General features: G+C 42.6%; 1 protein-coding gene across 2 annotated transcripts in view; it reads right to left on the reverse strand.

The window, feature by feature from the left end:
- Positions 1-17,238, reverse strand: part of LOC126259881 (phosphatidylinositol 4-kinase type 2-beta) — a 41,808-nt gene that overhangs the window by 10,983 nt on the left and 13,587 nt on the right. For both annotated transcript variants that reach the window (XM_049956950.1, XM_049956951.1), the window contains exon 6: positions 16,028-16,255. In XM_049956950.1, coding sequence (XP_049812907.1) covers positions 16,028-16,255 — 228 coding nt within the window. The remainder of the gene's footprint in view (positions 1-16,027; positions 16,256-17,238) is intronic.

Raw genomic sequence — 17,238 nt, forward strand, 5'->3', positions numbered from 1 at the left:
TCTACAGCACACAGTCCAAACATCATTCTTGTAAAGTTGGGTACCCATATAGTATATAGTTTTCTGTCTACACTATCTCACATACCAGAAGTTTAATTATAACCACGATGTACATAATGAAACTGAATTTTGAAAAATTTCCACACTAGTGATAGTTCAGTAGAAGAATTACCTGCAGATTGCGGAAATTATAACTGATGTATACTTCTGGATAGCGTGAAAAGTGCACCACGTCGATTTGGGCCAAAAATGAAAACTCAGCATTAATGAGTTTGGATACTGTGCAGTAGAACTGTTATAATATGGACTCCCAGAGTGTTTGAAAATATCTGCTGGATAGTCTATTTGAAAGACCCCCCACAGGATGTATGAATAGAATGTTATCATCCAAAACACAAAAATAAGATCTCTATCAAGCAGGAGAATCACAGTATCATTAGATATGGGTTCCACAATATTTGTTCTACACCTGAGGGTGCACTGGAGGAACTAGATTGAGTACAATCCTCAAATTATTTCTACAACCTTCGTAATGAAAGATAAGTACACCAGACAAAAAATTAGTTGCTCACAGAAGATGTCAAGGTATTTTCATGTAACACCACCTCTAAGTCTTCACAGTGCCCTCAATTTGATGCTGAAGAGTGTCAGTCCAGAAGTTTCCCCATGCATGCCATATTAGGCTGAAGCCTGTAACGGAACAACTACACTTGACAACAACATACAGGGTTAATACAAATGATTGAAGCGATTTCACAGCTCTACAATAACTTTATTATTTGAGATATTTTCACAATGCTTTGCACACACATACAAAAACTCAAAACGTTTTTTTAGGCAATCACAAATGTTCGATATGTGCCCCTTTAGTGATTCGGCAGACATCAAGCCGATAATCAAGTTCCTCCCACACTCGGTGTAGCATGTCCCCATCAATGAGTTCGAAAGCATCGTTGATGCGAGCTCGCAGTTCTGGCACGTTTCTTGGTAGAAGAGGTTTAAACACTGAATCTTTCACATAACCCCACAGAAAGAAATCGCATGGGGTTAAGTCGGGAGAGCGTGGAGGCCATGACATGAATTGCTGATCATGATCTCCACCACGACCGATCCATCGGTTTTTCCAATCTCCTGTTTAAGAAATGCCGAACATCATGATGGAAATGCGGTGGAGCACCATCCTGTTGAAAGATGAAGTCGGCGCTGTCGGTCTCCAGTTGTGGCATGAGCCAATTTTCCAGCACGTCCAGATACACGTGTCCTGTAATGTTTTTTTCGCAGAAGAAAAAGGGGCCGTAAACTTTAAACCGTGAGATTGCACAAAACATGTTAACTTTTGGTGAATTGCGAATTTGCTTTACGAATGCGTGAGGATTCTCTACCGCCCAGATTTGCACATTGTGTCTGTTCACTTCACCATTAAGAAAAAATGTTGCTTCATCACTGAAAACAAGTTTCGCACTGAACGCATCCTCTTCCATGAGCTGTTGCAACTGCGCCGAAAATTCAAAGCGTTTGACTTTGTCATCAGGTGTCAGGGCTTGTAGCAATTGTAAACGGTAAGGCTTCTGCTTTAGCCTTTTCCATAAGATTTTCCAAACCGTCGGCTGTGGTACGTTTAGCTCCCTGCTTGCTTTATTTGTCGACTTCCGCGGGCTACGCGTGAAACTTGGCCGCACGCGTTCAACCGTTTCTTCGCTCACTGCAGGCCGACCCGTTGCTTTCCCATTACAGAGGCATCCAGAAGATTTAAACTGCGCATACCATCGCCGAATGGGGTTAGCAGTTGGTGGATCTTTGTTGAACTTCGTCCTGAAGTGTCGTTGCATTGTTATGACTGACTGATGTGAGTGCATTTCAAGCACGACATACGCTTTCTAGCCTCCTGTCACCATTTTGTTTCACTGCGCTCTAGAGCGCTCTGGCGGCAGAAACCCGAAGTGCGGCTTCAGCCGAACAAAACTTTATGAGTTTTTCTACGTATCTGTTGTGTGTCGTGACCATATGTCAATGAATGGAGCTACAGTGAATTTATGAAATCGCTTCAATCATTTGTAATAGCCCTGTATTAAGATATTAAAATTTTTCCATAAATATTTTCTATCTGTTGTGATCAATCGATAAATTATGTTACATACCCATACATAAATGGAATGCGGATATCTCTGTACCTTACAAAAGTAACAAGTTTCTGAATATTTATTAGTTAATATGGAGGAGTTGTAATAATTATTTTTGTAAATGTATTTTATTGCACAACTGAGAGTGTTTATAAAATAACAACTTGAGTTTAAAAGTAATAATAACAACAGCTGCGAACTGTGACAGACTGCACGACAGGGACACACAGTGGTGTTGTGAGAAGCAAGAAGGACAGGACAAACTGAGGTTTTGACTGAAAGTAATGTTGTCTATGGCTGGTGACATAAAAATTTTTTTATAGTAAGAAGTGCGTTTCGACAACTACAAAGTGATGTGGCACTAATCTGCATGCTATTAAGTGGTGATCTGAAATTTGTAGAGTATGGTTGGGTCATTTGGGGGAAGAGACCAAACAGCGAGGTCATCGCTCTCATCGGATTAGGGAAGGAAGTCAGCCGTGCCCTTTCAAAGGAACCATCCCAGCATTTGCCTGGAGCGATTTAGGGAAATCATCGAAAATCTAAATCAGGATGGCCGGACATGGGATTGAACCGTAGAGCATTGATGCAAGAATTTGCACACTAATGATGCTGAAAGTTTCGGAGTGGTGTTATATTGGTCAACAAATAATTAATGAATCAGAGATGTGAAAGAATAGTGCAACTTTGGTTTGTCGATTGCTCACCTAAACAACACACACAACAATGTACGTCACTACATGGCAAGGTAGAGTTGGCAACACTGCGCCGATGCGGACTCTTCGAGTATTTGCTGCACTAAATAATTATAAAAAGCGTTGTTATTAAGCTATTTTTAAACGTGTACAGGTGTTATAAATATAATATAAGTGTTGTTGAATTAGTGGAAGTGTTAGTGAAGTACAAAATAAGATTAAACGGGGTAAGAAGTTTATTTTCCTTCTCGCGCCTATAGCACGGATTTTAGGCTTAATTTCACGCGCGTGTATCGTAAGTAAATAGTGAGTTATATGTAATCACCAGTTTTTTTATTCAGTACTCTTTCAATTTATTTATATCTGCCTGAATAGTTTCTAGGGTCCTTTGTTTACGTTTTAGTCACTACTTAAATCAGCTCATACGATTTCTGCTTTTACCATGAGTGAGAAGTGTGTGACATGCCGTAGGATCGTTAGTTCCGGGGTATGGTGTGATGGGTGCTCTAGTTTCTTACATTGGGGCGAATGTAGTGGCGTGGGAAATGGGGACATAAATGAGGCTCACCAGTGGTATTGTAGGATCTGCAGTAGAGATAGGAAAATACTGGAACAGGAAGGGAAAATTGCAGCTCTTCAAGCTGACCTAGACAAGGCAAGGGAGGATCTGGACAGGTTAAAGAGGGAGAAGGGTGAACAGAGGTGGGAAGTGGCAACAGGTAATAGGGGGAACAGGCAAAGGAGAGCATCAGACAGCTTTGTCATAAATCTTGAAAATAGATTTGACCTGTTGCCTCAGTCAGAATCGGATGAGCCTCATGTAGCTGAAGCTGCAGAAAGTGCACAACAAGCTTTCAAGGACTTGAAAAAGGTAGGGAAATTTGTAAAGAGAAAGAAAGTTCTGTTGTTAGGTAGTTCCCATGGTAGAGGTGTTGGCCAGCTACTGCAGGAAAATCTAGGTCCAGAATACCAGGTCACAAACTTTTTCAAGTCTAGTGCAGATCTGGGTCAGGTAACAGAGGATGTAGGTGCTTTATGCAAGGATTTCACAAAGGAGGATGCCGTGGTTATAGTGGGTGTTCCGGGAAATAGCATTGGCAGAGACTCTGAATATTCCATAGAGAGTGACCTGGTGAAGATAGCGTCAGCAACGAAGCATATGAGTGTGGGATTTGCGTCTTTGTTGAGACGCCATGATCGGCCTCATTTGAACTCTTCCGTAGGGAGGGTGAACTTGGAGTTGGAGTGGCTGCTTAGGACGGATATAGGGTCCCATATTGGTTTGATTCCTGTGGATGCTATCAATAGGTGGGACTACACTAGGCATGGCCTTCACCTCAATAGGAAAGGGAAGGGAAAACTGTCTGGGTTGATTGCAGAAAACTTAAGGGGGGGACACTGGCACAAGTGGTAAAATACCAGTGGTCACAGGTGTCAGAGGGATGCCTTTTTTAGGATAGGGAAGGGGGAAAGAAAACGAGTTTTAAGAGAGATTGGCAGACACACTCAGTTTGAGAAAACAGATGAACAGGAGTCAGATTTTATCATACAGCCTCCATTTAAACAGTGTTTAACAGAAAGTAATCAGAAACTGCCAGTTCATCTTCGCCAAAGCAGTTACAACCCCATTAGTATGCAGTATCAGTTATCTTTATTACACCAGAACATTCCGGGACTTAGAAATAAAGTTGATGAACTACTCATTTGTATCGATGAAATGAATTCATCTAACCAAATTGACATAATCTGCCTCTCTGAACATCAAGTGACCACTGATATAGATATGTTAGACATTTCAGGATTTAAGCTAGCTTCCTACTTCTGCAGAGTAGATATGGATGGAGAAGGAGTTGCCACATTAATCAAAAACTGACATAAATTCAAGAACATTGACATTAATAAATTCTGTTTAGAGCAGCATCTAGAAGCATGTGCAACAGAAGTAGAGTTCCATAACAGATCCTATATAATAACAACTATTTACCGAGCACCTGCAGGAAATTATAATCTATTCTTAGATCATCTAGAAGCTCTTTTGGGTTATTTAACAGGAAGAAACAAAGAAATTTTGATTGCTGGTGACTTTAATACAGATTTTCTAATGCAATCTTCCAGTAAATATTCACTGCAGTTAGTAATGTTGTCTTTCAATCTAACTGACACTGTAAACTTTCCAACTAGGATCACTAAATCCTCAAGGACAACCATTGGTAACATTTTTATAGACAAATCAAAGGAACAAAATCATTTCATAAAACCTGTTATAAATGGACTATCAGATCATGACATGCAGCTCCTTGTTTTAGATGTAAATTCTAAGCAGATTATCAAGACTGCTAAATCTGAGTACAGGAGAGTAGTCCAACCAAAAATTGAGTGTTTTAGAAAACTGGCAAAGATATGAACTGGAAAGATGTTTATAGTGCTCATGACATGAATGAAAAATATAACACATTCATGAACAACGTCAGTACCATGTTTGAAAACTGTTTTCCTCTAAAAGTTACTCAAATTAAACAGAAGTCAATAATAAAACCATGGATTACACAAGGAATAAAGATTTCCTGTAAGACAAAAAGGAAAATGTATCTGTCAACCAAGAATAGCTCCAATGCTGATGATTTAGCTAAATACAAGGAATACTGTAAAACATTAAAAAAGTAATTCAGATGTCTAAACAAATGCACTACGAGAAGAAGATAGCAATGTCAGGGAACAAAATAAAAACAATATGGGATATAGTGAAAGAGCAGACTGGTAGAACCAGAAAGGAACAGGAGCAAATAGCACTAAGGGTAGATGACACATTAGTAACTGATGGGCATAGTGTGGCAAATCTATTTAACAAGTACTTTATATCCATTACTGATAGAATAGGACTTTCAGGATCAGTAAATAATGCCCTTGAATATCTGAAACTAGCCTTCAAAAATAGCTTCAAGTACATGAATATATCACTCACTTCACCAAAAGAAATAATGTCCATAATAAAATCTTTAAAAACAAAGCATTCTGGTGGGTACGATGAAATATCAACAAAGTTAATTAAGGCATGTTCTTGTGAGTTTAGTACAATTCTAAGTTACTTGTGTAACCAGTCAATTATAACTGGGACATTTCCTGACTGGCTAAAATATGCAGATGTTAAGCCTCTATTCAAGAAAGGGGATAAAGAGATACCATCAAACTACAGACCGATTTCACTTTTGCCAGCATTCTCAAAAATTTTAGAAAAAGTAATGTACAGGCAGCTGCTCAACCATTGACCACAAATAACATATTATCAAGAACACAGTTTGGATTTCTGAAGGGTTGTGATATCGAGAAGGCTATTTACACCTACAGTGAAAATGTACTTAATTCATTAAATAACAAATTACAAGCAGCAGGTATTTTCTGTGATTTGTCAAAGGCATTTGATTGTGTGAACCACAACATCCTTGTAAGTAAATTAGAATTCTATGGTGTCACGGGCAGGGCTGCAAAATGGTTCAAGTCATACCTCACTAAAGGGAAACAAAGGGTATCAGTGCAAGGGACTAGTGAATTAAGTCATCAGTCATCATCAAAATGGGAAGAAATTACATGTGGTGTCCCACAAGGATCCATCTTAGGGCCATTGCTTTTTCTTGTGTACATTAATGATCTCTCATCAGTTACACTGCCAGAAGCAGAGTTCGTTTTGTTTGCAGATGACACAAGTATTGCAATAAATAGTATGTCAAGTGTAGTTCTAGAAAGATCTGCTAATGATATTTTCATGGATATTAATAAATGGTTTAAAGCCAACTCACTGACATTAAACTTCGAAAAGACTCACTATATGCAATTTAGAACCTGTAAGAGGTTTCCACCCAGCATATGCATAAAATACGAAGAAGAGCAGATAGAAGAGGTTGACAGTCTTAAATTCCTGGGATTACAACTTGATAATAAATTCAGTTGGGAAGAGCACACCACAGAACTGCAGAAACGCCTTAACAAATCTGTATTTGCAATTCGAGTGTTAGCAGACATAGGCGACATAAAAATGAAAAAGCTTGCATACTTTGCCTACTTTCATTCCATAATGTCATATGGTATAATACACTCCTGGAAATTGAAATAAGAACACCGTGAATTCATTGTCCCAGGAAGGGGAAACTTTATTGACACATTCCTGGGGTCAGATACATCACATGATCACACTGACAGAACCACAGGCACATAGACACAGGCAACAGAGCATGCACAATGTCGGCACTAGTACAGTGTATATCCACCTTTCGCAGCAATGCAGGCTGCTATTCTCCCATGGAGACGATCGTAGAGATGCTGGATGTAGTCCTGTGGAACGGCTTGCCATGCCATTTCCACCTGGCGCCTCAGTTGGACCAGCGTTCGTGCTGGACGTGCAGACCGCGTGGGACGACGCTTCATCCAGTCCCAAACATGCTCAATGGGGGACAGATCCGGAGATCTTGCTGGCCTGGGTAGTTGACTTACACCTTCTAGAGCACGTTGGGTGGCACGGGATACATGCGGACGTGCATTGTCCTGTTGGAACAGCAAGTTCCCTTGCCGGTCTAGGAATGGTAGAACGATGGGTTCGATGACGGTTTGGATGTACCGTGCAGTATTCAATGTCCCCTCGACGATCACCAGTGGTGTACGGCCAGTGTAGGAGATCGCTCCCCACACCGTGATGCCGGGTGTTGGCCCTGTGTGCCTCGGTCGTATGCAGTCCTGATTGTGGCGCTCACCTGCACGGCGCCAAACACGCATACGACCATCACTGGCACCAAGGCAGAAGCGACTCTCATCGCTGAAGACGACACGTCTCCACGTCTCCATTCGTCCCTCCATTCACGCCTGTCGCGACACCACTGGAGGCGGGCTGCACGATGTTGGGGCGTGAGCGGAAGACGGCCTAACGGTGTGCGGGACCGTAGCCCAGCTTCATGGAGACGGTTGCGAATGGTCCTCGCCGATACCCCAGGAGCAACAGTGTCCCTAAGTTGCTGGTAAGTGGCGGTGCGGTCCCCTACGGCACTGCGCAGGATCCTACGGTCTTGGCGTGCATCCGTGCGTCGCTGCGGTCCGGTCCCAGGTCGACGGGCACGTGCACCTTCCGCCGACCACTGGCGACAACATCGATGTACTGTGGAGACCTCACGCCCCACGTGTTGAGCAATTCGGCGGTACGTCCACCCGGCCTCCCGCATGCCCACTATACGCCCTCGCTCAAAGTCCGTCAACTGCACATACGGTTCACGTCCACGCTGTCGCGGCATGCTACCAGTGTTAAAGACTGCGATGGAGCTCCGTATGCCACGGCAAACTGGCTGACACTGACGGCGGCGGTGCACAAATGCTGCGCAGCTAGCGCCATTCGACGGCCAACACCGCGGTTCCTGGTGTGTCCGCTGTGCCGTGCGTGTGATCATTGCTTGTACAGCCCTCTCGCAGTGTCAGGAGCAAGTATGGTGGGTCTGACACACCGGTGTCAATGTGTTCTTTTTTCCATTTCCAGGAGTGTATTTTGGGGTAACTCTTCAAGTCAAACAAAAGTTTTCAGAGTCCAAAAAGCGTGTAATACGTATTATTTGTGGCGTAAATTCACAGACGTCCTGTAGAAACCTCTTCAAAGAACTGGGTATACTAACTACTGCCTCTCAGTATATTTACTCATTAATGAAATTTGTCCTAAATAATATATCTCTTTTTCCAACAAACAGCTCAGTTCATACATACAATACCAGGAACAAAAATGATCTGCACAAGGACTTAAAAGCACTTACTTTAGTTCAAAAAGGGGTCCACTACTCAGGAACACTCATCTTCAATAATTTGCCAGTAAACATAAAAAATTTAGTTACAAATAAAGATCAGTTTAAAAGGAGCCTGAAAGACTTACTAGTGGCCAACTCCTTCTACTCCATTGACGAATTTTTTAATAGAAACAAATGATGTATTGTATATATTCATACTATTAGTATTGTTATTTCAGCTTTAAAAAAAAATTGACATGTTCCACATCCACGAGGATCTCCTCAGCACGGATCTACGGAACGTAATCTAATCTAATCAAGGTAAGACTCTTCAACTAGTTTTCTTAAAGACTAGAAATGTAAGGGAGCTTCGTGTAATTTTCTATTATGTTTTGTTTGGTGAATTATTAGTAAATAATTCTTAAAGACAGAACAAACGTCTATCTGAAACATTTCCCAAGGAAATTTCAGAACTATTCAAAATATTTTTTTTCCTTCTAAATCACAGTGTTTCACAATATAAAAGACTAGAAAACAATGAAATTAAGACTGTTGAAGTAATTTTGATCATTCTCACTGAGAGAACGAAAGTTTTAACTGAGTGCATAGGTTGCTTTGTGATTCAATTCTTTTATATGTAAATATTTTGCTGCATTAACTTCAAAGTTTTACTGAGGGCTTAATTCTTCCTAAAGGAAATTCATTTCCATTAAGCGATGTGTAAAACTAAAGATGGATATGAAGGAATCAGAATCTAGCTTCCATATTGAAACAAAGCAATTAACATCAACTGGAATTGCAATCCAGTAACCATCCAGAATTCAATTCAAAATTAAAGTACAGTAAATTAGTTCCCTCAGAGCTTGATGATTGTCAAGGAAACACGAGAATACTTGGTAACAGTATTTATTAGAGGAAGAAAATACAAGGTGAGTCACAAACTATTCTTTTCTGAGCCGAAATCTTTGACTCTGGACTGACTGATATAATCATGACATCAAAATATCTCTGGTATCGCGCGCATGCGGAATTTGAATCCATGCAAGGCAACATGGATGTCGAAGACCCCTAGATGTCTCTGCACCATCGCACTGTAAGCCATGGCAGCGCACGCCTCCTGGCCCATAATTAGTGTGAGGGTGTCACAGTGGAACACGTGGTCCCAGCGGCCAATAGCAGTGTCCCCGATCATGTATTTAAGCACCAGCCTCTCGCTCAGCCGGCCAGTCTAATCTTGCCTACGTCTCTGGACATATTGCTTCCCCCTTAGACAATGTATTTACTTTCTTATTCTGTGTATGAGTGGACATAGTTGTCTAGTTAGGTGTTCTTGTGACTCCGTTGTTTCAATCTTGTAGTTGTTCGTAAGGTCCATCATTTGTCGTGTCCGTCATTTCCCATTTGTGTTGTTTTCGCATCTCCCAGCAGGCCCTGATCCTGCCTTTGCCCAACAGGAGGTCCTCTGCTTTCACATTGATTCCGCCCACTGAGATGCACTGGACGGTCTGCCTCTCATGGCTGCTCACATTGCTGCAGCTACCCGCTGTGACCCTATCTTGTGGTAAGTTCTCCACTACGTGGACCACAGGTGGCCCTCCTATGTTACTCGTTGGATGCAGTCCGATTACAGCCCCTGGTGCACCTGCCCACAGGCTCTCTGTGGCTGATGATGTCCTGTTGGCCACGGAGTCGGATGCCCATCGGATGGTCATCCCTCGGGATTTGCAGCTTTGAGTGCTCAGTTTGTTACACCGCGGGTACTGGGGTATACCCCGTATGAAAGTTTTGGCTTGCCGACACATGTATTGGCCCGGCATTGATGGCGATATTGACCGCCTGGTCCGTGGTTGCACTGTGTGTGCGTGTCACCAGGCAAGCCCCCCTTAGTTGTTTGCACCCTGGCCTGTGCCTCGCCGGCCCTGGGATCGTATCCATATCGATTTTGCGGGCCCATTTTGAGGTCCATGTGGTTACTTATTGTTGATGCCTACTCCAAATACCCATACGTTGTCCGCATGGCATCCACCACCACGGAGGCTACACTCACAGCGCTGGCCCATGTTCTCGCCATTGAGGAGCTGCCACATGGTCTCTGATAATGGCCTGCAATTGTCGGTGTCATCCTTTCACGACTTCTGTCAGGCCAACAGTATCAAACATATCCGTAGCCCCCCCCCCTTCCCACTCTTTGTCCAATGGCGCCATGTAGACGCTTTTCCGCACTTTTTAGCAACAGTTGACAAAGGCGGTCAACACATCTCAACCAAGTCGGCCCTCACCCTGTTTTTGAGCACCTATTGCACTACGCCAATTGACAGACGCAGTCCGGCAGAGCTCCTTCATCGGCGACATCGGCGACAGCCGTGGACCCTGCTCCCCTTCCACCCCCACTCCTGGTCTGTCACGTCACAGCATAGCCGTGTGGGCCCACGAGTAAGGGTGCAAAGTGGGTTGGACGCCCGCCATGTTCGTCGCGGCCCATGGGCGGCGTGCGACATTGAAAGGGTTGGAGTGCCGCCATTATAATCAGCTTAGCCCACGTGCCCTTGCAGGACTCGAGCTACCACCTCCTCCCCTACCTCCTAAGGGTACGGACGTGGTTTGCGAGTCGCCGCCCCTGACCCCGGTTGCGCCTCCCCAATGGCCTGCCGCTGGCCCTCCCCGCCCCCGGGTGGATCGGCAGCTCCCTCCCCCATCCTGGACTCTGGGTCGGCTGTCATGGATACCTCGGGTGTCCCTTCCTCTCTGCCAACAACGGCTGATGAGCCCTGCTCTTCTTCCCACTGCCGCCCACCTTGGCACCGTCCAGGGTGTTTCCGCCCCTGCGCGCAGGTTTCAGGGAGGAGGAATCTGGTACTGCGCACTGCTGAATTTGTATCCACACCAGACGACATGGATGTCGAAGACCCCTAGAAGTCCCTGCACCATCATGCCGTAAGCTGTGGCGGCGCGCGCCTCCTGGCCCACATTTAGTGTGAGGGCGCCACTGCGGAACACGTGGTCCCGGCAGCCAATAGCGGCATCCCCAATCATGTAGTTAAGCACCGGCCTCTCACTCAGCCGGCCAGTCTAATCTTGCGTATGTCTCTGGACATATTGCCTCGCCTTAGACAGCGTATTTACTTGTTCTGTGTACGAGTGGACGTAGTTGTCTAGTTAGGTTTTCTTGTGACTCCACTGTTTTGATCTTGTTTTGTTGTTCGTAAGGTCCTTCGTTGGTCATGTCTGTCCTCTCCTGTTTGTGGGCCTCTCCGCAGGTCCCACCGCGTGTTACGTTACTTCAACCCTGCGACCGTTCCGGTTGCAGTTACGATATCAAAAGTAGGCGGTGTTAACATAAAGATAGTGGTTTCTGTGTCCAACAGGATGCCAACAAGACATGACAATCAAAGTGTGCAGTAATGAAGAAAGTGATGTCAAGTGAGGTTTCCACACAGAAAGCTGGTAGCACCGAATTCAATAACAAAACACCTGACTTCCAGAAAACAGTGACAACATGTGCTGTATATCCTGCCCAATTTCTCCTCAGATACTGTTGACACTGGGGAGGGAGGGGGTGGGCGTATGTATCGTGTAGAGCATCACATCACGACAACAAGCACATTGGCAGTGTGCATAAATATTCCGTGCGACATGTACAACTCTGTGTGTTGTGTTATTCTTTGATTTTCAACTGGTTTAGTATTACATTCTTCATGTATTAGGGAATCTGCTTTACCTATTCAAGACATTATTAATGTAGTTTAATATGTGGAAATAAATCATTAAGTCTCAGAAGTTAACCACACCTACATCCATCACTCACTTTGGATTAAGTAGTTTATTGTCTTTATTAAGCTGAAACAGTCAAAGTTGGGCACAAATGGGTCGACTGAAATGCGCCAAAGGTGATACTGTTACCTGATATATTTTAATAGGATTGGTGTGCTGCTAAATGAAAGTGAAATTCTTGGTTGCAGCTTAGTTTCAGGTCACATGCCGCCACAGTTTGAGCTAATGGCAAGAGAGAAAAAACAGGGTGCAGCGACCGAGGGCATACACTGTGGCTTGTCATCACAAAAAAACAGAAGCTCTAAAGCTACCTGTTCAACAAAACAATATCAACTAAAACAATAAACAAAATATAATGCCTCTTTGTCAATGATCAACAGTCACTGTAGAACTGCTAAGATAAGAATTTGATGTGATTTGTACAGAATTTGTCATTACTTAGAAAGTGAGGATTGAACTATAGTCCGTGAGACGGGTGATTGGTACTGACAGTTCCGGCCGGCAGACGGCGCTGTTGCCGAACGTGGCTCACAGCACACGGCGCCCTGTCTGCTACACGCATTCTCTAGCAGCAGAAATAAAAACGAGACAAAATACAAGTCGTATTGGTACGCGTGAATTTATTTAAAGTTGATGTTTGAAATATATTAACTCGGGTGTTCCATCATTCCAGCCTCTACGTAAAGAATGGCTGGCATTGACCCAAGTTTCATCTAACCACACTATACTTTCGAATTCCACACCCACGATCCTGCGCAGAAATCTGCACCGCCATGCAACTACATCTGTCCTTTCCATTAATATTTTGCGTCCGTTAAACAGTGAATAGCTGAAGCCTATGTCTTTCAACACTATACGCAATGAAAATTTGCTCCCTTTAAAAAGATCGTCTTTCTGAAGCGACACCTGTAATTTAGATAGAGTGGGATGTTCCCTTCTCTTACAATAGCTGTATATATGACGACGAATAGCGTCTTTCTGAAAATCGTCCAAAGCTGTCACCTGCTTATTTCTCGGTCGCTTCTTTCCTGGTGTGTGCAGCTTTGTTGTGCCACTCTCGTCACAATCTTACAACAGTGTTCTTACTTATTTTCAATGCTGCTGCAGTTCTCTTCACAACCTGAACAACAGGAATTAAGGGCCCACTTTTGTCCTTTTCTTTCTCAAAGTAATCCCTCACAGAGCACACGAATTCACGGGCCTGGGTGTGTAGCACACTTTTCTTCCTCCGTTTCACTTCTTGTGTTGGGCTGGTACTACCCGCCGCACTAGACATTGTTTACAACGAAACATAAACAAAGAAACACTAAAAACAACAAAAACAAAATAAACTGCGAATTCAACTTCAGACAAACGACGAACGACCGCACCGCCTGCACGCGAGACACTGGTAAGTTTCATAAGCGCGCGCGACCGGGTTTCAGAGCGGCAACGTGGCCCTTGCTACCCGCTCAAAGTCAGGCCGTCACTGGCTGCCTGCCTGCGGTCGCTAGGCAACGGAAAGACGCTACCGAGCTGTCAATACCAAAGACTCGTCTCCCAGACTATAATGTACAATATTATGACGGTTTCCTCGCAAGCCACTCACTGATGTTTAGGACTGCTATTACTTTCCATTTACATAAATGACCTGGTGGACAGTGTGGGAAGCAAACTGCGGCTGTTTGCCGATGGTGCTATGGTCTACGAGAAGCTGTCGTCGTAGAGTGGCTGCAGGAGGATACAAGATGACAGTCAAAATTTCTAGCTGGTGTGATTAATGGCAGTAAGCTCTAAATGTAGAGAAATGTAAGTTAATGTAGATGAGTAGAGAAAACAAACCCGTTATGCTCGAATACAGCATTAGTAGTGTGCGCTTTACACAGTGAAGCCATTTAAATATCTGGGCATAATGTGGCAAAATATGAAATGGAATGAGCATGTAAGGATTGTAGTAGGGAAGGCAAATGACAGATTCTAGTTTACTGGGAGAATTTTAGGAGAGTGTGGTTCATCTGTAAGGGAGACCACATAGGACACTACTGCAACCTATTACTGAGTGCTGCTTAAGTGTTTAGGATCCGCACCAGGTGAAATTAAAGGATGATATTGAAGCAATTCAGAGGTGGGCTGCTAGATTTGTTAGCGGTAGGTTCGGACAACATGCAACTACTACAGAGATGCTTCAGAAACTCAAATGAAAATCCTTGGAGGGAAGGCGATGTTACTTTCAAGGAACACTACTGAGAAAATTCAGAGAGCTGGGATGTGAGAAAATTTAGAGAGCCGGGATGTGAAGCTGTCTGCAGAACGATTCTATTGATGCCAATGCACGTTTCATGTGATGATCACAAAGATCAAAGAAATTATGGTTCATGTGGAGCCATATAGATAGCCTCTTTTCCCATTGCTGTAGTTTTGAGTGGAACAGGAAAGGAAATGACTAGCAGTGGTACAGGGTCTCTCCATAACGAGCCTTATGGTGGCTTGTGGAGTGAGTATGTATGTATGTACATGTAGATCAGACTCTGCAGAGCTCCCACATTGAAGGAACTCATGTGTACAGCTCTGTGATCATGGCTGTTTTCATCTTGGAGGACAAGAGTGTCCACAGCGTACATTAAAGAGCAACATTCACTCCCAGAAATCTTAATATAAACAAACTTTATCATGTACATGACAACCTGAATGCAAGTGCCCAAGTCGTGGTACAGAAAACATACTGCAGGTTAAATGCCTCCCTGAGAATGATATAACTGTAGAAACGGCTTTGGCCAATAGACAATGCATGTAAGGATTGAGCTGATAACCTCTGTAGTCTCTGCACTTTGCTTATCTTGCAATCAGTAGTTTAGTTGTCGGTCACTATTGTTGCATCTCTGTCAATATGAAAACAGACACAACATCCTTGTGTCTGACAATGTATGGTTTAATAATGAGTTTTTACAGTTGCCTGTGCTCTCGCATGGCAGTTGTTGGAAAGGAGTCTACAGATGCGATCAGTTGTGAACACTTAGCTGAAGAAAGTAGTCTAAAGGTAGTGAAGTAATGTACTGAATGTTTTGTCAGATGTTGGAAGATTACTGGATGGTAATCCGCAAGTAGGGAATGTCATCCCAGACTGAAGCATTCACTAAAGGTGCCATCTTATTTGAATCTTGTGGCACAATTTTTTATACTGTGATTCAATCAATTATCAAACAATGCCAAAGATGAAGCAATCTATCACAGATAATAAGTAATTAGCAATTAAGGGAGCTCACACTGTGTATGTAACACAGAGTGTACAGCACTGATTTCAAACAAATCAGCAACTGGTCAACAAGCCTCAACCCTGCAGCACAGTAACAAATTCAATATAACATCTGTTGAACACAATATGCCGATTGCTACTTGAAGAACCAAAACAGAAATAAACAACACATTACACCCTAAGACAATGTTATGATAATAGATTTTAATTGCTTGCTGCCAACTTCGTGTCAAAGAAGTTAAATATACACAACTATTAACAGTTCTTCCACAATCGCCAATCATCTCAGTACTGGAATGTCCTGTAACGAGTGAAGCCTTATACTGATGGTATATTACAGCTTTCTTAATAGAACCTCTACTAGTTATTTCACGGGTTTTATGCAACTATAACTGTACAATGTTTTTCTATCATTTAATTTACTGAAACATCTGAGTTTGTGTATTTGTCATTACTTACCTTGAACAGTAGGTAGAGATCATCACAAAGATCCTGAACAAAGTTCATATCAGACAGCTGAGGCAGAACAAGTTCTCTAATTTCTTTGCTGAATGGAACTTTAGCATAAGGCAGCCATGCCCAATGATATGGATATGCTCTCCACGAGTCAGGATGTTTAAAAGGGAATGCAAGACCATTATCTATAGCTGCTATATCTATCTCTGGTAGCTGAACAACATTCCATTCCTAGGAAAAAAGATCTACTATAAGCGATGAAACTAGTTTTATACATTGACGTAACATATACATATCTTCCTGAGTAATCTTCTCTAAAACATAACAAGAATGGATATACAATTTCATTTCACTAGTTCTCAGAATATTACATGTTAACAGCCAAAAATATCTGAAACAGGGAAAAATATCTGACAAGAAGAGAGAAGTTATTTGAAATATTTGTAGAGCATTATCACCAATGTACTAGCTTTCTTGGTTTTTATGAATACACATTGGAATTGTGGGTGTTACAATAATTATGTTAATATCTTCAAAATATCCCAGCATATAAAACATTCTTGTAAAAGATCAACTGTCTATCTATTGTTTTACTGTAAACTGACAAGCTTTTGGAGCCAGTGGCTCCTTCTTCAGGCAGAAGGGTTGAAGGGAAGGAAGAAGGGCGAAGGGAAAGGATGGGAGAGTTCTAGGAAAAGGGGTAGATTTCACGAAAGTCACCCAGAACCACACGTCAGGGATGAGAAGGAAAGAGTCTTTCCTTCCCCTTCAATTCTTCTGCCTGAAGAAGAAGCTACTGGCTCCAAAAGCTTGCCAATCACAAGAGTCTTATGTGTGTGTTTGCCACCGCTTGGTGAGTAGATTTTTTTTATCTATACAATTAAATAATTTTATCATTCTATACAATTAAATAATTTTATCAATAATCGATTGTTTTCATTGCTACAAACTCAAATGAAGATAGACTGAAAGTACATCCACCTGCTTACCATTTCTCAAAGAGCCTAAAATTCCATGTTCCAACACTCCTCACGTTGATTAAAGGCCATCACCATTCTTTTCTTAACATAGCAAGATCTGATTATTGCAGGTGTAACCTTATCTTCAACACTTAATTCTAAATCTGTATCTTGTTTGAAAACAATCATAAGAAAGCCAGGTTTTATCAGCTGTAACAATGCAGTCCGCATATTGTAACACAGCTTTTACATTTT

This window comes from Schistocerca nitens, chromosome 5 (genome assembly GCF_023898315.1).
Source record: "Schistocerca nitens isolate TAMUIC-IGC-003100 chromosome 5, iqSchNite1.1, whole genome shotgun sequence".
In the NCBI taxonomy this organism is placed as follows: domain Eukaryota; kingdom Metazoa; phylum Arthropoda; class Insecta; order Orthoptera; family Acrididae; genus Schistocerca; species Schistocerca nitens.